At 56.5% G+C, this 22167-nt stretch overlaps 1 protein-coding gene across 5 annotated transcripts in view; it reads left to right on the forward strand.

Moving 5' to 3' along the window:
- RRBP1 (ribosome binding protein 1) overlaps positions 1–22167 on the forward strand; it is a 65318-nt gene that overhangs the window by 35312 nt on the left and 7839 nt on the right. For all 5 annotated transcript variants that reach the window (XM_038571535.1, XM_038571537.1, XM_038571539.1 and 2 more), the window contains exons 3-12: positions 4291–4439; positions 5553–5675; positions 9256–9408; positions 10242–10360; positions 12776–12929; positions 14699–14837; positions 16735–16913; positions 17059–17084; positions 19861–19951; positions 20750–20842. In XM_038571535.1, the coding sequence (XP_038427463.1) occupies positions 4291–4439; positions 5553–5675; positions 9256–9408; positions 10242–10360; positions 12776–12929; positions 14699–14837; positions 16735–16913; positions 17059–17084; positions 19861–19951; positions 20750–20842 (1226 nt within the window). The remainder of the gene's footprint in view (positions 1–4290; positions 4440–5552; positions 5676–9255; positions 9409–10241; positions 10361–12775; positions 12930–14698; positions 14838–16734; positions 16914–17058; positions 17085–19860; positions 19952–20749; positions 20843–22167) is intronic.

The raw sequence follows: 22167 nt of genomic DNA on the forward strand, positions 1-22167 counted from the left end.
GCACCAGCTCCTGGCGTTAAGCGGGATCCCTGTGATGGGCTGTTGCAGGGCCCAAGCCATAATCACCTCCCATTGATGAGCAGCTGTTGGCACCACCCTATTGGTCAAGTTGGCAAGATGTGAGCTGTGCGGGAGCGTGCCAGTAATGGGGAGAGCAGAGGGGCTGCTGCCCATAGCACTGGGTCCCAACACTGAGACCTGGCTGCTGGGGGTGCTGGTAGTTAGGCAAAGAGAAAACTCTCCCCAGAGGACTCCAAAGTTGACAGTGAGAAAGGAATTCCTAAGTGCCTTTTTGCAAGATGAGTTTAATTTTAGGTGACTGGACCTCCCAGCGTGGTCACAGAAAGGCACCTGGTTTCGGAATATGAGGCATTAAGCACATTATCCGGTGCTGCATGCTCCTTGGCTGGGGGCCCTGGGAGCAGAGGGCCATCTCCCATCACAGTATGTCCCTGCTTTACAGACATGTTGCCCCTTCAGCCTCATGACGGTGCAGACCAGGGTGCAAGGCAGTGTCTGTGGGCTCTGCTGCTCTATCTGCAGGGCTGGCTCCTGGGCACCACCTTTGTGTGACTTCCCTGTTCCTTTGGTGGGAATGGGAGGAAGGGCAGAGTCGCTTTAGCCCCCATGAGCCCCTCCTGTGACTGGGGCTTGAAGGTGGCTCTGTTGGTTGACTTTGCGGTGCTTTTTGGGCCAGGCATTGTTCCAGGCGTGTTGGGATTTCATCTTTCCAGTGAAGCTGTGAGAGAGGAACAATTGATTATTACCCCCATTTCATAGATGAGGAAACCAAGGCCAAGGATGCCCAGGTAGGCAGGTGCTGAGCTGGAAATTGAGCCCAGGCCACCTGGCTCAGGGGCCTTGTTCTGACCTTAGTTCCCCATTGCCCAAGGACAGAGGTGACCTGCAGGTCAGACATGGCCCACATGTGTGTTTGTTCAAGCCCACAGTGGTTTGATTTATTTACTTTTCATTGAATTCACTGTCAGCACTAAAGGTCAGGAGATGACACATAAAAATCTTATTTCCGGCTCCCCCTGGCAAGTCTACACCTCTGAGAGTTCTGGCCCAGACCCCATGGGAGCCGTCCCCTAGAAGTGAAGGAACACTCCAAGGAGGCTGGACCCCCCCCCCCCCGCCCCCCCGAGGCAGACCTGTGCAGCCTTGCGGGGCCCAGCCCCTGGGGGTGTTAACTGGGTCCCCTGCCAGACGGGTCAGGATTACTCCAGAGCAGTGAAACCCTGGTCCTGTCTCTCCACTCTGCTTTCCTGCTACATCCTTCTTCCTCCAGGCCTTCCTGCTCACCCGTTCCTGGTATTTTGGACTCACCAAGTTGGGCAAAGCACGGGCTGTGGGAGCAGGCTGCCAGTGAGCTGACCTCCCTAGAATTCACTGCCTCGTGGTCTTTATCAAGTCGGTGGCTTAACAGATGAGATGTTGGTCTTTGACAAATTCATTTTAGTGCCTTAAGGTTTAACAATACCAAGGATTATTTCTCATCTTCGAGTATTTGCTGAAGATGTGTAACATGCCAGCCCGTGTTAGGTCCTGTGGGCATGTTACTTATTGGTGGGAGTCAGTGTGTCCATCTCCCAGGAACAGGCATCGAAGTAAACTTAGTGCCACTGGTTTGGTGAGAGGATCTTGAAACGCAGAAGTAAATGCAGTTCACACGGGGTCCAGAAGTTCTGGTTTATACTTCTGAGTACTTTTTTCTTTCATTTTTACTTCCCCTGATTTGGGGGAGAATAAAGACAGCCCCATTCTTCCTAAAAGAGCTAATTAAAAATTATAAAGTTTTGGCTCTCTAAATAAAATTTAAAAGATGGTGTTCATATGAACACAGAGAAGGCCATGGAAGTTTCTGTGGGGAGATTGGGCAGGGGGGTGGGAGTTCAATTTTGCTGTATGTAATTTTAGATTGTTCCACTTGTTCAAGTTTTCCTTACTTGGTTCACTAAAATATCTAATGACATTTAATATAATTAGAAAGTTTGCATAAAGGTGAATGGCACAGGATACTCTTGGAAACATTCTACAGACAGAGTGTGTTAGGGTCCGTCTCCCTGGCCCTCCAGGAGGGCATGCAGTCTGTCGAGACCACTGGGTATGTCTGTGAGGAAAAAGAGCTCCAAAGAAAATGTAGCTCCATTATTTAGATGTCCCCTCTCCTGCCCAGTGGTGCAGTAGGGACTATTGGGACCTAGAAGAAAGGAATTATGGACCATCCTTCTAGGTGGGACTTCAAGAGAGGCCTGAGCCCATGATCAGTGTGAGGCCTCTGTAGGGACATGGCCAACAGGGGTTCAGGGGGGCCTGCTTTGGGGGGGAAAATACAGTGTGAGCCGCATGTGTGAGCTATACATGTAATTGAGACTTTCCTAATGGCCACACGAGAAAAGGCAAACAAGAGAATTCATTTTAGTGATATATTTTTTTAACCCAATTTACCCCAAGTATTATTTCAACATGCAGTCAATACAGAAAATTATTACAGTTTACATTCTATTTTTTATTTTTTCCACACCGAACCTTCAAAATCTGGGGTTTACTCGTACCTGTCGTACACGTGGGTTCGTGCTAGCTGCATTTCAAGTGCCCGGGAGCCACGTGTGGCTGGTGGCCCGCATATCGGGGCGCACAGTACACCTTGCCCAAGTCAGGAGGGGAGACTGTGTGGTGGTCGGCTTCAGAGAGGCTGTCCTGCCCAGTCCTACTCTGGCTATATCTTTGAAAGAGTGGACGTGCCTCTTCTGGAAAACCTTGGCAGTGAGCATCTAACAGGCTGAGGGGGAGAAGCAGGGGGCCTGTCAACGGTGGGGTTTTCTTGCAGTAGTGAACTCAACAGTGGGTTTTTGCTTTGTTTTTGGCTCAGCTGTATTCAGAATGCTTTTCCTGGTGCATTTAAGTTTGCCATTAAAATCATTTTACATATGTATCTCAGTGAAAAGAGGAAAGGCAGAAGGGAGCGTGGACCCACCTCCACTTCACTTTCATGACACCTTTGAGCTCTTAGGACTTTCAGGGTGGTGGTTTTTACTCTCCCCGGCTTCACCAAGGTAAGGAATTCTCCAGAGAAGGTGCTCATAGCAACCCACTCGCCCACGTCCCACATTCCCCCATTAAGGTATCAATGCTAAGTGCTTTGACTTGCGATGAAAATATTGTGACTAGTCAGTGAAAATATTATGACAGGCCAGAGACTTTAGGGTTGCCATGGAAACCTCCCCCATTCATTGTCCTCTGGGAGCTTGGTGTTGCTGGAGGTGCCTGGGCAGGCAGGCCTGTTGCCCTTCTGTTGCTTGTCTCTGCCCACCACCCCCACCCCTCCCACCCCCCTCCCCCTCCTCCCAGTCACTGGGCCATGGGGAAAAGCTGGGCCTCAACACGAGGAATTCCCCGGGCATTTCAGGGGTATTTGTTGCCAGCTGGGGCCCCTCGGTTCCCCCTGTCCTGTCCTCAAGGCTGCAGGAGAGCCTGCACAGTGAGTGTGAGTGCCCTGTGTGAGTGTGTGTGTGTCGGGGGGGAGGGCAAGGGGGCATCAGGAGCACTGCAAAAGTGACAGGTGGCTGTTGGTACCTGACTCTGTGCCCTTCAGGAAGTCACTCACGGACAGACAATCAGGCAGGCCCATTGTGAAAGAACCCAGCCCAGCCTCCCCTCCTAAAACCGGCCTGAGGCTTCGAGAAGCCGAAAAAATTATGTTTGAGCCCGGATATGTGGGAAGAGCCTTTGGTCCCTGGGACCACTGAGGTGCCGCCTGAGAGATGCGAGTCTTTGCTTTCCATCCTTCTCTCATGACCATGGGGTTGCGGCTGTGAGGTCTGTGTTCATGCAGGGCCCTGGGGCCGTAGGGCTTGGTCATGGCAGGCGGTGAAACTTGCTGGACCATGCAGGGTGAGAACTGGACCAAACACTTTGCTGGAAAAAGAAGGAAAGAGAAAAGCACCTTTGGGGAAAGTGTGCCTTGCTTAGTTCTCATTTTGATGATACATGGGGGGAGGGTACACCTCCTCCAACCCAGGAAAATAGCCTTTCTTTATTTTCGGGGACCTTGCCTCCTCTGCTCTCTTTGGGCAGTTGGGAGGGTTGTGCAGGGATCTGTCATCTGTCCATTTCCCAGCACTCTGAAAGAGCCCAGGGTTCCCAGGCAGGCTGTGCACTTGGCCTGCATAGCCCAGACAGCTGGACGGTCCTCGACTCGGCCTGGTCCCCGCTGCTTCGAGGCATGACCCGCTTGGTTGCTGAGATCTGAGGCTAAGTCCCTGCTCCTTCTCTCTCCCTGCACAGGGCCTCCAGACTCTGACAGCCCTCTCTACCTCCCCTACAAGACGCTGGTCTCCACAGTTGGAAGCATGGTATTCAACGAGGGTGAGGCCCAGCGGCTCATTGAGATCCTGTCCGAGAAGGCTGGTGTCATTCAAGACACCTGGCATAAGGTGGGCCCAACCCTCCCTGCTTTCCCCTTGGGGCCAGTGAGTTGCAGTACTTATGTGGTCCTGGGCCCCCAGTCACCCCTGAGTGATCCCATTGGGCTGGCCATGAACAGCTTGCCAAGCCACACAGAGTTCATATAACAGCCTCCACTTGCCTCTCTGGGCAGAACCCTGTCAGCCCCTCTCAGGCACAGGCTGCGTGAATCACCCTGCGTATGCCTCAGCCTCACCCTCTGCCTCAGACCCAGAAGCAGGAAGGCCATTACAGGCCAGGGCTGCGCTCTATGTCACATGAGCCTGAGGGTGAACGTGGGAGCTGAGGTCCAGCTGGCTTGTGTGCAGGACAGAAGGTTGTAGGGACACGCTCATGGTAGGGAGCCCTGTGACAGTCTCGGGAGCACCTTTCTCTGATGTCCCTGCCACTGGGGGCCAGTTCAGAGGCTGGCACCTGTCCTCTGGTGCGTATGGTGAAAGAGCTGTCCCTAGGAGATGCTGCATGGCACATGCTTGTTCCTTATCCAGAGTCAGAGCTGTAGGTAATTTTGCTGAAGAGTTTTGTGGCACCCTTGTGGTAGGTGATGTTGGCAGGTGTCCTGAGAGCCAGGCCAGTGACTCCTGCCCTGAGGCCAGTGGGGTTTACTTCCGTCCTGGCCCTCGCTGAGGTGTGGCACGTCAAACAAGTCACCCGGGCTGCCATGCCTCTAGGCCCACTGTACACGGGAACTGTTTAGACCAAAAGCTTTGGATATCTGGGGTAGTTTTTAAGAGCGTGGTGTTTCCCACTAACTTGGACCAATGGCGGCCAGGGCCCCTTCCTACCCCACTGACGGGCAATTAGTCATCATTTCCAGCTCGGTGCCCACCCCTTAGCTGCTGTGAGAAGCCTGCAGGCTGCAAGCTGAAGTGTGGAGATCTTGGGAGGGGAGGTCTACTCTGGGGATGGCGGCCTGCGGTGAGTCTGGGCCTCTCTCCTTGAGGAGACGGTGGCTGAGCAGGGGTGCGTTTCCCCAGAAGTGTGTGGAGTCATCTAGAAGCCCTGCCTCACTGCTGTCTGGTCATGCGTCTGGGTCTGGTTTCTGGAGCAAGCTGTTAACACTGCTCTGTGGGCACTCCTAGGCTACTCAGAAGGGTGACCCCGTGGCGATTCTGAAGCGCCAGCTAGAAGAGAAGGAGAAGCTGCTGGCCACAGAGCAGGAGGACGCGGCTGTTGCGAAGAGCAAACTGAGGGAGGTGAATAAGGTAGGCTGTGCGCCTGCCCGGCCATGAGCGGGCCGTGCCAGTGCTGCCCCAGGATCATGGGCTGGCCTTCCTGCCTGGGCTCCTTGCTCAGTCGGGCCTGCGGGCTTGTACCTGGCTTTCACGGTGGTAGGTCTGTGGCTGTGGAAGGCCTCGCTGTCTGGGAGCTGCCGACCTGGGACTGGTTCGCCTTTAGTGGCCCCTGTAGAGCTCTAGGGGGTGGGGGCTCCCTCCCATGACTACCTAAGAACACGGGGATGTGAACTTGGGGATTGGGGCCTTCAGTAGGTGATGGGCTATCGTTTTAGGGTATGTACCCTGAAAGGAGGTTGGGCCCTGTGGATCCAAGGTAGATTTGTTGAGAATTGGAGCAAAACTTCATGGGGAAGGGAAGGCAGGGGACGGCAGTGGAGGAGCTGCTTTTCTCCCTTCTCTGATGTCTGTGGAGCAGACCTGCAAGGAAACGGCTGGCTCCTTCATATCAGCTGAAGGCTTGCTGTCCACGTAACATTTGCGCTTCATAAATGATAGTCACGGGTCCAAGCTGCCACAGTGAGCTGGGGGGCATCACTCAGGATGTGTCAGGATACATGGCACAAAGGCCCCCCCCTTCCCCCCACCACCCCTGTCAGAACTCCCTGGCCTTTTTCCTTCCCTCTCTCCTGGGGAGAGCACTATGGGGCTGGTTATACCCAATTTGAAAGCTGTCTTTTTCAGCAAAATTCTGTGGCTTGCTCTCACCCTCCCTCTGCTTACCTGCCTCTTCTGTCCAGGCAGCAGGCCCAGGGAGATGACCTAGGACTGGGGGTCTGGGCTACAGCCCTTCCTTGGGCCACCTCTATCTGCTTGTTTGAGAATAGTCAGAAACCAGGTAGGCTGAGTTTCTAACCTCAGTTGGAGGGATGCGGCCCCGAGCCAAATAGTGAAGTTTGTGTGGTGGAAATGGCAAGAGCAGAGGATGGGCCTTTGGATGGTAACTCATGGTTAATGCTCTACCCAGGAGAAAAGAAAAAGACAGGTCTCTGTGGCCTTCCTTAGAGCTCGGGAACCTTCTGCCCAGTGGACCCCATCAATCATCTCTGTCAAGACTGTCCATGTGTAGCCTTCTTCCTTTGTTGGGTAAATGCAGGATGGCTGGAGCCACTCGCCCTGCTCCCAGGAGCTGGCTGTGCAGCCTCTCTGCCTGGGCCGGTAGCGTGCCCTGGGCCATGAGTATTTATACCACGGAAATCCCAGCCCTCCCACCCTGAGGGCCAGCCAGCCAGCACACCGTTGGTTAAGTCTGTGGTTTCGGGGAGCCATCCTTCTGTACCCTGTTTCCGGACAAACTGAAAAATCCCTGTGAGATTCATTGACCTCCCCTTATCCCCACCCCGCCCCAAATAAAGTTCCAGTGGGAGGAAGTGGGAGCGAGTATTCCCACAGCTGCCAGGCCATGTGGCTGTCTGGCTAGTTGCTTGTACCTGCCCCCATGAATTTAGGGTGGGCTGGAGGTGTGATGAGTGAGTGCAGCCTCTGCCAGTCCCGGTGGCCTGTGTCTTCTCCATTGCTGGGGTCTGCGACCACCATGGGCAGGGCACCAGGGGCCTGGGGGGAGCAGACCCTGCAGGAGGCCCCTTGGATGCTGCCCCTCATGCTGGACGCTTACGGCTCTTGCTCAGTGGTGGCCCCTTGACAAGATTTCCAAAACCACATTGGCAGCCCACCTACAGATGCCCTCCCCACGTCCAGATGCGTTCCAGCTCTCGCCTGGTAGTGTCTCCCTATCTGCAAGCTGCAGGGCTCTGTGAGACACACAGGGACACACCCTTGGTGTGCATTACCCATCTCACTCCGAGGCATCCAGGCCCCCCTCCCCTGACCACACCCTCCTCCCTGCAGCCTGAGGAGGCTCTCTTGTGCTCCCAGGTGCTAACGTGGTCCTGTGAAGGCCCTCTGTAAGCAATGCCAGTAGCTCCTAATCCTTAGACTGGAGTCTGCACCCCTCAGCTCCCTCAACACGCTGGCCCTTCATTGCCATCCCTGGGCCTCGCCTCCTTACCCTCAAATGCCTTTCCCTGCATAGCTGGCTGACATTTTCTCCTTATGCTTGAAGACTCCTTTGGCCTCCCTCCTTCGAGAAACCTTCCACAGCCTCGCTTTCTTCTCCCTGCGCCACGGAGGTCATCACTGAAATCATGTGTCCTTGTGATTCTGTCCCCTGTGATTCTGGCCACCTTGCTTGGCTCAGCCCAGCAGGCTGCTTGTTCATGAGTGGCCGCTGAGGCCTAGGGCCAGCACACAGTTCAGAGGAAGCCTTCCCAGCCTTGGATGATGTATCTCCCCCATGGATCAGTGAGGTCTGCTTTAAAATAGGGATCATGACCCTCATCTTACCAAGAGAACTGAGAGTGAGATGCCCGCTTGTGTCAGAGTGGATGCACACTGTTGGCCACCTCTCTCGTTCCTATAGATAATCAATGAAGTGTGTCCCTTAGTGTGGCCCTCATACTCCTATGGGCTCTCACCCTGAGTGGAGCCTGAAGATGATGGTGTAAATGGTGAGGCCAATGGGTCCCGGGTGGTCTCAGGGAAGGCCAAGCACACACAGCAACTCTGGTACCCAGAGGCCCCCCCCTCATCAGCCTAGCTTCTCTCATACTCTCTGATTGCTCTTGTCCCAGCCAGGGGGGATACACTGGCCCTTTGGGATAGGTCTCCCTGGCAGCCTTGTCTTGGAGAGCAAGAGAATTTCCCAATTCTCTAGTCTCCTGCCCAGGATAGGGATGGGACAGGGCCTGGAGTCTTGTGAGACACTTGGTCATTGTGGTCACACAGGCCAGCTCGGCCCACACCAGTTGCCAGTCTGGGACAGAGGCCCTCTGGGCAGAGAGCACCCCCACCCCAGGAGCCTCTTTGCATCATCCTTCCAGGTGTCACTCTCTGCTTCCTGTGGCTTCCAGCCATTGCCATCTTTCAGGAATGACACAGACCCCAGCCAGCCGCTCTCCCATGACAGCTCTTCCCACCCTATGCTCTGCCTTTGCCTGGATCAGGTTCCCAGACCCAGCATCTTGTGTTCATCATGGGCATCTGATACTGACCAGAGCAGATGTTCCCTAGACTGCAGGGAGGACCAGAGCAGCTGTGCCAGAGACCCAGCCCCTCCAGGAGTGGGGCCAACCCCCTAGTCATGCTGGGATGGGCATTGTCTGTGTCCCCACCCCAGTCATCAAGGCTCACAGCCTCTGCTGTCCTGATACAGATTCTCAAGTAGGGCATCCCAGGGCCTGGATGTCAGGGCCCCAGCCTCGCCATGGTGTTATAACTCTAGCAGGGCTGAGTCAGGGATGCCGGAGAGCACAAGACAGTGACATGTTTACTCGGTTCCTTCTGTGTCTGCTATCTCCACATGGTTAAGGCCTGCCATGGAGGCCCCTACTGGTCAGGCCAGTAGGCTTTTCTGGGGACCCCTGTCTCATGCTGATTCTCTGCCATGGCTGGCTTGGTCTCTCTGGGAACTCAGGAGAAGGGGTCTTAAGCTCCCAGCCCCAGGTGACATCTGGGATGTGATGACGTTGGTCCTGCCTTCATTTTCTCCTAGGAGCTGGCAGCAGAAAAGGCTAAGGCAGCAGCGGGGGAGGCCAAGGTGAAGAAGCAGCTGGTGGCCCGGGAGCAGGAGATCACAGCCGTGCAGGCGCGCATGCAAGCCAGCTACCGGGAGCATGTGAAGGAGGTGCAGCAGCTGCAGGGCAAGGTAAGCTGCCAGTGGGGAGCACTGTCATAGGGCCTGGGGTGTGTGGGGGGGTGCCCATGGGGCAGGGGGTTGTGTTCAGAGTCTGGTTTGGTTTAGAGGGAGGGGCCCTTTCATCTGGCCAGATGTTGCCAGCCAGACCACCATGGGTGTGTTTAAAGGTCAACAACCAGGAAGCTATAAAATAGACTCTAAAGAGCGCTTTTCGAAAACATCCTGGTCCCAAGTGGGCAGCGCCACGTCCTGTCTCCTGGGTGCCGGCGAGTCAGTTCCCAGCCTCCATGTGACTCCATGGTCATGCCAGCTGGCTCTTCTTTCTCTGCTTGAGGCTGGGAGGAACCTGTAGAACCAGCGGCCTGAGCTGCCCGAGGCCAGTGGGGCCACCTGGAGCCACTGGGCCTTGTGAGTGGTGCTCTGCTTGTGCTGGGCCATGGCCTCCTCCCCACTGTGTGGCTCAGGACGCACCACAGGAAATCTGAGGGCAGGAAGCCAGCCTTCCTCGGGACAGTTGTAGGCTGTGGCTTGTGGCTGCATGCTCAGTGTCAGAGTAGTTAACCTGGTGACATCAGAGGCAGAATGCATGGAGTGGGTCTGCGGCTCAGGCCAAGCGCTTGCTGCCTGGAGGCTGTAAACAGCGAGGCTCAGGGGTGGGGGAGATCACCCTGCCTCTGATGCTGGAGCTGTGCCTTTCTAAGGGGTGTCCTCCTTACCCTGTGTGGAGAGGGTGACGCCCTTGGCGCGTTTGTTTGTGAGCTGGGACCTCACTGGCCTCACTTCCGAAGCCAGCTCCCTGTGAGGCCGAGTGGCACTCTGATGGCCCTTCACTGACTTTTCAGATCCGGACCCTTCAGGAGCAGTTGGAGAACGGCCCCAACACACAGCTGGCCCGTCTGCAGCAGGAAAATTCCATCCTGAGGGATGCCTTGAACCAGGCCACGAGCCAGGTGGAGAGCAAGTAAGCTCAGCAGCCCCATTCAGACACCACGAGGGCACCTTGTTGGGGCTCTGGAGCTCAGGAGGGGTCCCCTAGCCTCCCTTGAGGCTTTGAAGGTGCATTCTAGTTTCTTATGAGATGTGGGGCTGGCGTGGCAGCCTGGCATGGGCCCCACAGGTGAGTGCGTGGAGCTGGCTGTGCATTTGCATTCTGTCCCCACTGAGGGCTCTGGCCCGACACTCCACGCTGCCGTGTGCTTCTGAGTAGCCAGGCCTTCCGATGCACAGCTGACATCCTCACATGTGGTCAAGGCCCCAGGGAGAGCTGGTGAGCCCCAGCCTGCCCGGGCCCAGTGCCCACTTGTCCACACGCCCCTTGGGTGCTGGCTGGTGCTGGCATCTGGCCCTCCTGGGGAGCACATACTTCTTCCACGTCCATCCTCACCACATCCTGATTTGAGGCTTTTAAAAACTTCTGAAGGTAGCCCAGAATATCAGGGGCTTGCAGATTGTCCCGGTTCAGAGTTTGATGGTGATGCAGGGACCCACTGTAGCCTGAGCCCTTGGATTCTCCCTTGGGGACGGGGTCTCTGTGCTGGAAGGGACGTTTGTCCTCGGATGCACTGGTATTAAGTACTGCATTACAGCACATGGCCTGACCTGTTCAGTGGAGTCCAGAGAGTGGGCTGACCCCAGAAGGCTGCAGTGACCTCACTGAGTAAAGGGCGGGGCAGCTTTCCTCTGACTTCCTGACTTGAGCATTACAATCACAACAGGCCAGCCCAGATGAAGCCCCACTGTGTTTCCTTTTGATTCACACTTTCTTGCCTTCTGGGCCTGAAGCATCCTGAAAGGACTTTGTGGGCTTCCGTATCATCCCCAGAGCACCCTTTTTGGCCAAAAACACTGATAAAGGGAGAGGATGCTGGTATCCTCTGTCCTTTAGCTGCACGTCAGGTGGGGAGAGTGTCGTCAGCCCAGGAGCTGGGCCAGGAAGGGGAGTCTGTGTCCCTGTGTCTGGTTTTGTGGGGGGCGGGGGCTTCCCCCAGGGCAGAGTGTGATCTAAAGGCCTCCTCTCCCAGGCTGGTCTTTTCTGTCTGGAGATCCTCCCTGGGTGTGTCTAAGTGCACATCTTCATCCCCAGCCTGGTCTGTCAGCAGACTAGGGGTTTGGTAGCTGTGGTCTCCTTAGCAGCTACAAGCAGAAGGTGAACATGGGGGTGGGAGGAACGCTTTGGCTTCCCCTCTCATGTGGAATCCACTGCAGCCTCCTGGGGAAAGTGGTAAAGCCTTTAGACCTGTGACGCTAAGGTGCAGCCTCTGGCTCCCTTTGTGGAAGGTCTGCCCCACACCCCCACACCCGTGGGGTGGCGTTCCCAGGCCAGGGCTGGCATTCCCAGGGCTCCAGAGCAGTCCCAAGGAGCCACCCACCTAGCCTCCCACCTCCGTCCCACGGTGCTGGAGTCCAGCCTTTCATGGAAGCCCTCCCATCTTGAATCTTGGCCTTCGGGTGCTTGAGCTACCTACCCTGCAGAGGGCTTTGGGACGGCCACCCTGGTACAGCCAGGAAAAGCCGAGTGCAGAGAGGTAGGGCCCACCTACCCCTCAGCCAGCAGAGCACAGCTGCTCTTGGCTGGGTTTCTTGCCTCCACCTGGTCTGCTGCCACCTTGCGGGGCTGTGGGCAGTCTTGTCTGTCCCCTCTGTCTTGCCTCGTACTGTCCCTTGGCAGTCCTGCCTTGTAGAGGTGTCCTAGTCCTAGTGAAGGGGGCTGGTGTGCCGACCAGCTCCTCACCCTGGGGAAGGCAGGTTTTCACTTGCCTTTCTTTTTCTTTTTATCACGTTTTCTTCCTTCACTTCCGGACTTGTTACCAGTCCTGAGATCCAGTTTTTGCACAGTGTTGATTGCACAGTGTTGAACGGTCCATTTTGTAAAGTGCCTCAATCCCCCCACTTCCGGTGGCCTCTTGGCCTAGCTGTGGTGCAGTCATCCGGACAACTGGGGTGCATGGATCCAGCTGGCTGCTGACCCCCTCCCTGCCCCACACCTAGAGGGTACCATGGCCAAGTCAACTTGCATCTGGAGCATGTCTGGTCCTAGATCAGCAGGGAGGAAAAAGGTGTCTTGCCTTTTCTCTGAATTTCTAGCTGTTTCTGGGCAGGGCTCCCAGGGGACACTGTAGTGCACATTTTGCTCTGGCTCTATATGGTGTGTATACCATGCTGATAAAAGAACATCTTCACCAACACGCATAGAGCTCAACATGACTGACAGTTCAAGAGACTTCAGGGCTTGGGCAACCACTTGTGAAAGAGTAGGTGCCCTGGAGGGAAGGCTTGACCGCCATTCCCCATCACCCAGGGGCAGCTCTTGTAGCCGGTGAGAGCTGACACGAGGCTGCTTCAGTCTGTCAGTTGGGGGCTGGTGACTGTCTTGCAGGCAGAACACCGAGCTGGCCAAGCTCCGGCAGGAGCTCAGCAAGGTCAGCAAGGAGCTGGTGGAGAAATCAGAGGCTGCGCGGCAGGAGGAGCAGCAGCGAAAGGCCCTGGAGACCAAAACAGCCGCCTTGGAGAAGCAGGTCCTACAGCTGCAAGTGAGTCAGGGTAGCCGCCACCTAGGTGCCCCATTCACTCCGCCCACCAAGCCCCTTTGCAGAGAAGGGACAGAGCAGAGCTTGCTCGGCCACCTGGGGTCATCCTTAACAGCCAAGATTTTGACAGCAGGTCACCTGGGCCTGCTGGGGCTGGAACCTTCAGCCTGGACCTCCTTAGTAACAGTGATGGACAGTTCACGTGGGATGGGTGCTTTCAGTGTGGTAAGCATCGTCCTCAGTGCTTTGCAAGCATTAACTCAGCTAATTCTTATTGTCACCCAGTCAGGTGGGTGCTGTTACTGTCTATAGGTACTCGTAAGGAAACCTGAGGCTCAGAGAGGTTAAGTAACTAACTAGTCTGAAGTTCACATGGAGGCGGGAAGTGAGCCCTTGGGTCTAGCCCCAGAGCTGTTTCACCTCCCATGTTTGCCACCACCTGGGGTACCAGTCTCTGGCCTCAAGGCTGGGCAGATGTTCTTCCTTTTCAGCCTCTGGATGTGGTCTGGAAGCTCTCAACCTTCCCAGGAGACTGGCCGTTCTCCCCCAGAGTACCCTGAGTGACAACCAGGATGGCCTCAGCCTCAGGGCTCTGCTGCCTGTTGGCCTCATGGCTTCCAGATCCCCCAGCTGGCCAGTTTGGGGGCAGGATGCCTGGGAGGGGGGAGCCTTGATGTCTTGCCTGCTGGGCATTTAGGAATGCTGGGGGTCTGCAGGGCTCTTTTCAGCTCAGTCACTGAGGTTAGGCTGCACTGCGTGGGGCAGTGGGCTATCTTATGGAAGGTAGCACATGGCAGATATGGTGATGTTGTTTGAGTTTTGCAGGGGATCAAAAAGGAACACAGTTTAGATTGTTTGGGTGGAACTGAGAGGGATAATTTGGTATGTACTGACTTTCATGTGAAGCAGGTCTGCCCATACCAGTGAGATCAGAACCACTGGCCTGGGCCTGGCCATATTATGTTTCAAAGGTTTCTGGGTATTTCTGCTGCTTCTGGGGCTGGGACCTCCACTCTGGCCCCCAGCTTTGACCATTATGTTGTGCCATTTCTAAGGGACCGGGGCTCTCACCAGTAAGCCCCAAACTCTGAGCATCTTCTGTCCTCCCAGGCCTTGGGCTCCCATCCCAGCCTGGGGCCACTGAGAGTCCTGTCTCCCTTCTGATGCCAGAGCTTCTGGGAGTAGCCACCCACAGGTGGTGAGGGAAGGCAGGGCATGTGGCTGCTTCCTCTGCTGTCCTGGGGTTAACAGTGAGGCATCCCTGGTGTCTGCTGGGGATTTCAGAGCCTCAGTGTCCCCATCCATCACATGGCCATGACCATAGTACCCGAGTCATGGCCTGGCTGGGCATTAACCATTCCGATACCCACACGATGCCTAGAATAGGGCTCTGCACGGAAAAAGCTCAACAAATGTGAACCTTAAAAGGGCCCATGTAGGAAGTCTGAGTTAGACTGGAAGTTTAGGTTGTAGGAAGCATCTCTGTGTGTCACACTGAATTCAAAAGGGGGCTGCTGCTTTTTAGCAACCAGGCTTCTTCACTTGAGGCCTCTGCCCGAGAACTCCCTTTTCAGGGGCCAGAGTGGGTGTGGCCTCCCAGAGTTTTGCTGTGGGTGAACTGACTTCAGAAATCCAGGGGCGTTTTATAACAGTTGTTGGGGGGCAGGTGGCAGGATGTGAAGAGCTCTCTGTGTCTGTGACCTCAGAGCCAGCTGAGGGTCCGGCCTCCCTCCAGCCTCCTCACGGCCCTCTTGCCTCTGCCCGGTCCCCAGGCATCTCACAAGGAGAGTGAGGAGGCCCTGCAGAAGCGCCTGGACGAGGTCAGCCGGGAGCTATGCCGCTCCCAGACCAGCCATGCCAGCCTGCGGGCGGATGCCGAGAAGGCCCAGGAGCAGCAGCAGCAGATGGCTGGTAAGGGGCTCCCAGAGGGCCCGCGGGTGTGTGCCAGACGTGGGTCTACACAGCACCCTGGCCCTGCTGCCAGGCCAGAGCCTATAAAACAGGCCAGCCCTGTTGGCGAGTGAGGACAGCATGGCATCCCTGACTCTGCCCCTCACCGAGTCGGGAGGTGGGGATCACACCCGGCCAGGTAAAGCCTGGACACGGGTGGGGGCAGAGCCACCAGGACTAGGTGCCAGGGTGGAGTTTATGAGGATGGATGCAAGGGGCAGAATTTGCGGGCTGGGCTTGGGCGTTAGGGTATGGAAGGTGCCACCAGCTGGAGCCACCCTTGCTGTGGGGCCCAACCTGGAGTGGTTCTGGGTGAGCTGCAGCACCTCCAGAGGCCTTTGCTGACCTTCTCAGGGGACTCCTTCTGGACCTTTCTGGCTTTTCTGGCTCACTCAGCCAGGCCTAAGAGGCCAAGTTCCAAAGGGGGAGCCTGTGGCCTCCCTAGGCCTACAGGTCACCTTCACAATCAGAAGAGCGTGGCAAAGTAGGGGTGTGTCAAGGGCCCCTGGAGAAATAGGGCAGACAGGGCTAGCGACAGCTCCATAGTCACTTGCTCACAAATATTTTCTAAGTGACTGCCAGAGGCTGAGCACGGCCGTGGCACCCAGTGCTTGGCCAGGAGTGAAGCTGTGGCAGCTGGAGAGACAGACATATGTAGATGGCTGTGCATCAACTAGTCATGTAGCCCTGTGTTCTACAGACTTCGAATAGCCAGCATAACCTAAAGCAGGGCTCATTGCGGTTTCTCTGAAGAGCCGTGCATGGGGTCTGTCATAACTGCTCAGTTCTGCTGCCCTAAAGCGAAAGCAGCCCTAGACGATGTATAAACAAACACACCTGGCCGTGTTCCAGTAAAGCTTTACTTAGGGAAACAGATAGTGGGGCCAGGGATGGGCCTTGGTCCTAGTTTGCTGCCCTCTGCTCTAATAGGCCAGGTGTGGCTTTAGATTGAGTGGTCAGGAAGGCCTCTCCAAGGCAGAGGGAATGTTCAGGCCAAGTCTGGATGACGGGAAGGTGCTGGTCTCATAAAGACCAGAAAGAGGAAGAGATGGCCAGCACAATGTCCCTGAGAATGGGAATGAAGTTGAACTTGGCCTGTATAAGACACAGATGCATAAAGTCAACAAGCATGATTGGAGCAAGAAGGCAGTTGGTCAGTGTGGGACCAGATGGGCAGGGCCCAGGTCACCCTCCCTGTGAGGTTGGGGTGCTGTGTGTGTGTGGTGGGAGCATTCAGGGCATCTAGGACGGGGATGGCATGAGCCCATTGGACTTCTGGATGCTTTGGTGCTGGGTGGAGAAGGGACCAGAGGAGCAGGAGTGGCCCGGGAGCCAGGGCTGAAGCTTTACCAGTCATTCTGTCTAAAGGCAACAGGCTGGGCCCAAGTGGCCGCAGGGGTGCTGGCCACAGGGGTGCTGGTAGATGTGGAATCTGTCGGCCTGGTTGGCCTGGGAAGTGGGGGTGTCGGGGGAGTGGAGCAGCCAGACCAGGAGCCTGGGGTGGTTGGCGAGAGTGCTGGCTTCCATTTGCCTAGGCAGAACTCAGCTGGTACAGGCCCGCACCCCAGAGAACAGATGTTTAGCAACTGCAGCTGGAATCCTTTTTGGATTTCCAGTATTCTCCCATGAGGGATCTGAAGGCATCTCATTCTACCTTAATATGTCCTGGAGAGCAAAGCCAGCGTGACTTTGTCTGTCAGCTAGTAAGATGCCCCCGTGGTCACAAGTATGTCTTACCAGCCTAGGCACATGGGAGGCAGGGGAGGGAGCCCTGGGTGCTGCATGCAGAGAGGAGGTGGTGGGGGTGTCCATCCTAGTGTGACCTGCCCCTACCCACCCTTGCTGCCTGTTTCCTCAGAGCTGCACAGCAAACTTCAGTCCTCCGAGGCGGAGGTGAAAAGCAAGTCTGAGGAGCTGAGTGGTCTCCATGGGCAGCTCAAGGAGGCCAGGGCCGAGAACTCACAGCTCATGGAGAGAATCCGGTCCATCGAGGCCCTGCTGGAGGCGGGCCAGGCCCGGGACACCCAGGATGCCCAGGTCAGCCTGCAGACGGGGTGGGGGAAGGCCACTGAGTCTATCCTGCCGATTAGAGAGGGCTGAGAGTGGATGGGCCCTGTCCTGACTAGTTGCCACAAGGGGCCAGTCTTATGGTGACCATGGCGCTGTCTGTCTCTCGTTTCAGGCCAGCCGAGCGGAGCATCAGGCCCGGTAAGAGGAAACGGAACCCTCAGCACAGGGCGGCCAGGACCCCAGGCTAGGGCTTTCCGCGGGGCACACAGACCCCCGGGGAGGAGCCCCTTCAGAGGCCCTTACCTTTCCCTGCTCCCCCCAGTGGCTCTGAGGCCAGGGAACAGACCTGGGCAGCAAAGAAGGCATCCTTGCAAAGAGCTCCATGCCTCCTCCTGAGGAGCGAGACTTATCTGTGTAGAGAGTGGCGGATGCCTCAGCCGGGGGTTCTGGACCTACCTCCCCCTGTCTGTCCCTCCATTCATGTCTCAGATGAAGGACTAGCTAGTCAAGAGAGTCTCCCAGGCAAGGGTTTTTAGGGACTGGGGTCATAAATCAAGTAGCAGCCATGGTTACACATCCAGATGGAGAACCTGGCGGGGTCACTATTTTTTTAACACAGATTGGTGAGGTCTGTGCCATCCAGAGCTAAGTCACAGGATTGTCCACGAGGTAGCTTCACTGCTGGCGGACCATGTTTTCTCGGTGTTGGTGGCCCACCACCAGGCTGTGCTCAGGGGACTGTTGGTTTGCTGTTGCTAAGACTGGGGCTGACACCTGGGCAGGCTGGCTTGGGTTAGGGGGCTCTGAGTCCTTGGGCCGTCACCTCTGGAACGTGCATCCCTGAGCAGATTTTCGCAGACTTGGGAAGTGGCTCCCAGCTGCCGTGGCCAGGGCTCCACAGGGTAGCCACGTGGCAGGGAGGTGTGAAGGGCGCCCTTCATCCCCATGCAGTGGTCATACATGTCCCAGACCGTCAGCTCACAAGTTTCCCTTGTTCTGGCCAGTTCTCTTGGCTGCTGCCAGTGAGTCACCTCCCCTGTGCCTCCTCAGGCCATAGCCCGAGTTTCTTTCTTAGCCTCAGGCTCTGCATTTGGGGGCTGAGGAAAGAAGCCAGAGAGCCTAAGATGCCTTGTGGGAGACCCAGAACCAAACCCTCCTTGTCCCTTCTCCTGCGTGGTGCTTTGCAGAAAGCTCAGGTGGACTTCGTTTCTCGTGGCATTTGTTGGAGTGGAGAGAATGTGTTTGATTAGGGTTTTTCATTTTTTGTGGGTTTTTCGTTTCTGCTCCTGTATTTTGAGATCAGATTTTTGGACCACACAGCAAACATGTAGAGTACTTAAGTCACATTGCAAATATGGCTAATTCTGATTTTTTGCACCATGCAGATGTGTTTGACACAAATTGGTTTTTGAAATGTCCTTCTGAATTTATCAGAAAATTGTGTCAAGGTCTGGCCATCCTATTCTGGGTGGAGATGAGTGATCCAACCCAGATGTTCTAGAACTCAGGCAGTGGCCACCAAGGAGGTGATGGTAAGCGTGTCCTTGCCATCTGCCTGCTTCTTCCTCTTCCTCCTCAGAATCTTGTTTTGTGTTTGCTCATGGGCTGGTTTACCACAGGCTCTTCTGTGGTGCAGGAGGCTTGCAGGCAAAGTTGTGAGGGATCCCAGCACAGCTTTAAGGGTGGGGTCAAGGCTCCTTGGCCCTGAAACCAACACCCAAGGAGTCAACAACTGATTCAAGGCCTTTACGAAAGCTGGTTTTGGAATAACAAGGCGAGACAGTGCCATGGTGGCAGGCCACTCCCAAGTAAGGGTGCGTGGGGCAGCTGGCATGCTCAACCCGCACTTAAATTGTTTTTTTTTTTTGTTCAGCCCCAGGATGCGTTAGAATTGTGGATTTCAAAACATTTTCGACCATGGCTGGCCCATGAAAACAAACAGATCTGCAGGTCTTTATCTGGCTGTTAGTGACTCCCTGAGGCAGCCCCACCTCGTGGGCACATCCTTGGGCAGGGACTTCTTTCCTGATTTCAAGTCTAAGTTAATCACTTTAGATTGCACGAGTTCCTGGGACCTTCCCTGTCCTAAAGTTTAATGCAGAACCTAACATATTAAAACGTCTATTTGAAATGTGTTCCTCGGAATGGCTAGTCCAGCTCTAGTAGTGTCAACCTCTCACTTTCTGGATGATGAGGGTGATTAAAGCCACCCACCAGGCTCTTGAATGTGGAGAGAAACACAAAAAAGATGGGACTGAGCTCTCTCCCATGCCATGATGTCTGGGGGGTCATGTGGGTCTGATTCCCCAGAACCTGGGCAGAGACCTGAGGGAGGGGCCTTTGGGTCATAATAGAGTTAGATTTGGATGAAGGATGGTTCTGCTGTACCCACAGTGGAGAGCCAGTGGTCTGTCGTGAGCTGCCGAGGGCAGTGGCATCCAGAGTTTTGTTGGGTGTGCAGGTGACAGCGCCACATGAGTTGTCCAGCTCAGTAGTCCTCTGAGAAGGCCTAGACTATGTCTGTGGAGGACCCAGTGTGGCCACAGGGAGTCATGTCAGCTGACATGGTCTGTGAGCACAGAGCAGGACCAGGTTGAACAGGTGACAGGGTTCAGTTCACTGGAAGAAAAAGCATCCCCAAAACCTGAGTGCTAACTGTCTGGGGTATATCCCTGCCCTGGCCACTGTGGCTGCTCTGACCTCTGCAGTCCCAGCAGCCGGCGTCACAGGTAGAACTCTGGTGGCCTTTTGGGTCTGCATCCAGGCCCCCGGTCCTTGGAATGAGTGGAGAATATGGGGCAAGGGTGGTTCCCGACAGCTTGTGCCCTGTGAGGAGGTTGAGGGCAGGGGAGGGGATTGGCCCCAGCTGAATGGCTCTGGGTAAGTGTCCGGGCAGCAGAAGGGGCATCCCGAGATGGCCTGGGGACACTGTGGGCCCTTGGAGCCCAGCAGTGATGTCACCATCTCCCTCTAGCCTCAAGGAGCTAGAGTCCCAGGTGTGGTGCCTGGAGAAGGAGGCCACCGAGCTCAAGGAGGCTGTTGAGCAGCAGAAAGTGAAGAACAACGTAAGTGTGAGGGGCATGGCTGAGAGGCTGGGCTTGTGTGAAACCCACCCCTGACCATTCAGGGAGGGGAAGGGGCTTGGCTGCCTCTTTGTGTCCCGTCATGCTATGTGGCTAGAAGCCTGCCTACTTCTCGGGGCTTCCTCTCCCCTTGGGTCCCTCAGATTCCCAGGGCTGATGCCCACTGGATGGGCCTGGGTCACATGGCCAAGCGTGGAGCCCCCTCCCACACTCCCAGCCCATGATGGGGTTGGAATGTACCCTGTGGTCTGGTCTGGGCCACATGGTCGCCTTGGAGCAGGGAGGCTGGTGTAGGAACAGGGCACAGAGAGGTCCCATAGCTCTGCAGCTCTGGGGGCCTCTGCTGCCTCCTCCCCATGGGGCTGCCCCTCATGGCACCTCACACAGCCCAGGCTCCTTGGTTTCCCCACCTGCTCTTCTCTGGGGGGCCCCACCTGGACCTCCCTGTGCCCCCGTGGCTAGAGCCAGCCGAGGGTCAGTGGTGGCAGGAGCCTCTTCTCTCTGAGTAGCCGGGCTGACCTCTCTTGTCACCTCCTTGCGCCTCCTCTTGCCCTGCTGCCCTAGCCATTCCGCAGCGGGCTGCCCCTGAGGGGCCCCGCAGACACGGGCTGAAAGAGAGGGCATTTTGTCCCTTGCTGTCTCCCTGCGGAGTCCCAAGCAGAGTGAGGGGGCAGGTTCCTGGCCTGCTGAGCCTGGCCAGGCAGCTGTGGGGGATGTGTCGGCTGCCGCCCCACCTAGCTGCTCACTTTCCCATGTCTCCCCCCCCCCCCCCCACCCCAGGACCTCCGAGAGAAGAACTGGAAGGCCATGGAGGCTCTGGCCTCGGCCGAGAGAGCCTGCGAGGAGAAGCTCCGCTCCTTAACCCAGGCCAAGGTCAGAGTCCCCTGCTCAGACTCACCTGAGGTTGGTCAAGACCATGTGGTTTGTGGCAAGCACACAACGCACCAGCTGCGTGCAGAGCAGCCTTGGCCCCGGGCCTCGGCAGTGCCTGCCAGGCCCCGGGGCCAGCAGGTGATGTGCCCTGTGCTGCCGCTCCTTCCCCCTCGACCCCTCCTCTCTCCCTGTCCTGGGCTTTGTTTCTCCGCTGGGCCCTGGCTGGGCCCCGGCTGAGCCCTTTGCCATCAGGGCGCAGAGATGGTGAGCAAGTCCGAGGTCAGGCCATCCTGCTGCTGTCTCAGGGCCTCCCGGGTCCTAGCCCCGTAGCTTTCCTGATCCATCCCTGCAGTCGCCCCGGAAGGCAGGCTGGCTTTAGCAGCAGGCACTTGGGCCCTGGGGCCTGATTGGTCCTGCGCTCCATGCCGAGTGGGGAGTGTGGGGGGACTCCGTGTCTGGGGGCCCCACGCTGTCTCTGGAGTCCTGGGCCAGGAGCCAGCACTGAGCTAGCTCTGGCGGGGGACGTGGCCTCGGCAGCGGCGGCGGCCAGCACACGCCTCGCCCAGCCGCTCTCACCACATGTTTCCGGCCTTGATGAAAGGCCCCAAGGGGCCAGCCTTCCCCTCTCAGCCTCACTCATGCAGAAGGAATGTCTGTCCTGTTATCGTGAGCTTTACAGGGGCTTTCGTGAGCCTCCCAGGAAGCCTGAGGGTTGTATCAGATGAGGCCCCAAGTTGGGGCAGGAGGTGCAGGGCTGGCCTCGGGTCCCGCTGTGGTAGCTGTACCGAGACTCCTCGGAGGTGACCCGGGCTTGTGACCAATGCTTGTGACCAATGCAGACGTGTGACAGGAGATGTCACCTGACTGCTCCCAGCCCTGCAGCCAGATAAGAGCTGCCCTCCAGGTCCTCTGGCCCTTGCCTTGGATTCCCGTGATCGGGGGGCCTGACAGGGGTCATGAGGTCAGGGATCCACAGCAGGCTGCCCACATTGGCCACCAGCATTGTGTGCATCCCTGGGTGAGCCGAGAAGGGTCCTCTTCGGAGACTTGAGTCCAGGTCAAGTAGATGCTGTGGTCAGGCTGGGCGTCTGTTTGTCATGCACATTCCAGAACACCACTCGAAGGCTAATCCAGTCGGGGCTGTGATGTCACCCTCGGGTCTCTGGCCGTGGCACGATTGTGGTGGGCCGGCAGCAGGGCCAGGGCTGGGTTATGAGATGAGACTTTGTTTTAGCCGGAAGCCTCCCCGGGGTCTGTGGAAGGGGTTTTGTGTGCCCCGAGGGACACATGTGCTGTGCTAGGCTTCACTTTATTGCCCTTTGAGT

This window comes from Canis lupus, chromosome 24 (genome assembly GCF_011100685.1).
Source record: "Canis lupus familiaris isolate Mischka breed German Shepherd chromosome 24, alternate assembly UU_Cfam_GSD_1.0, whole genome shotgun sequence".
Taxonomy (NCBI): domain Eukaryota; kingdom Metazoa; phylum Chordata; class Mammalia; order Carnivora; family Canidae; genus Canis; species Canis lupus.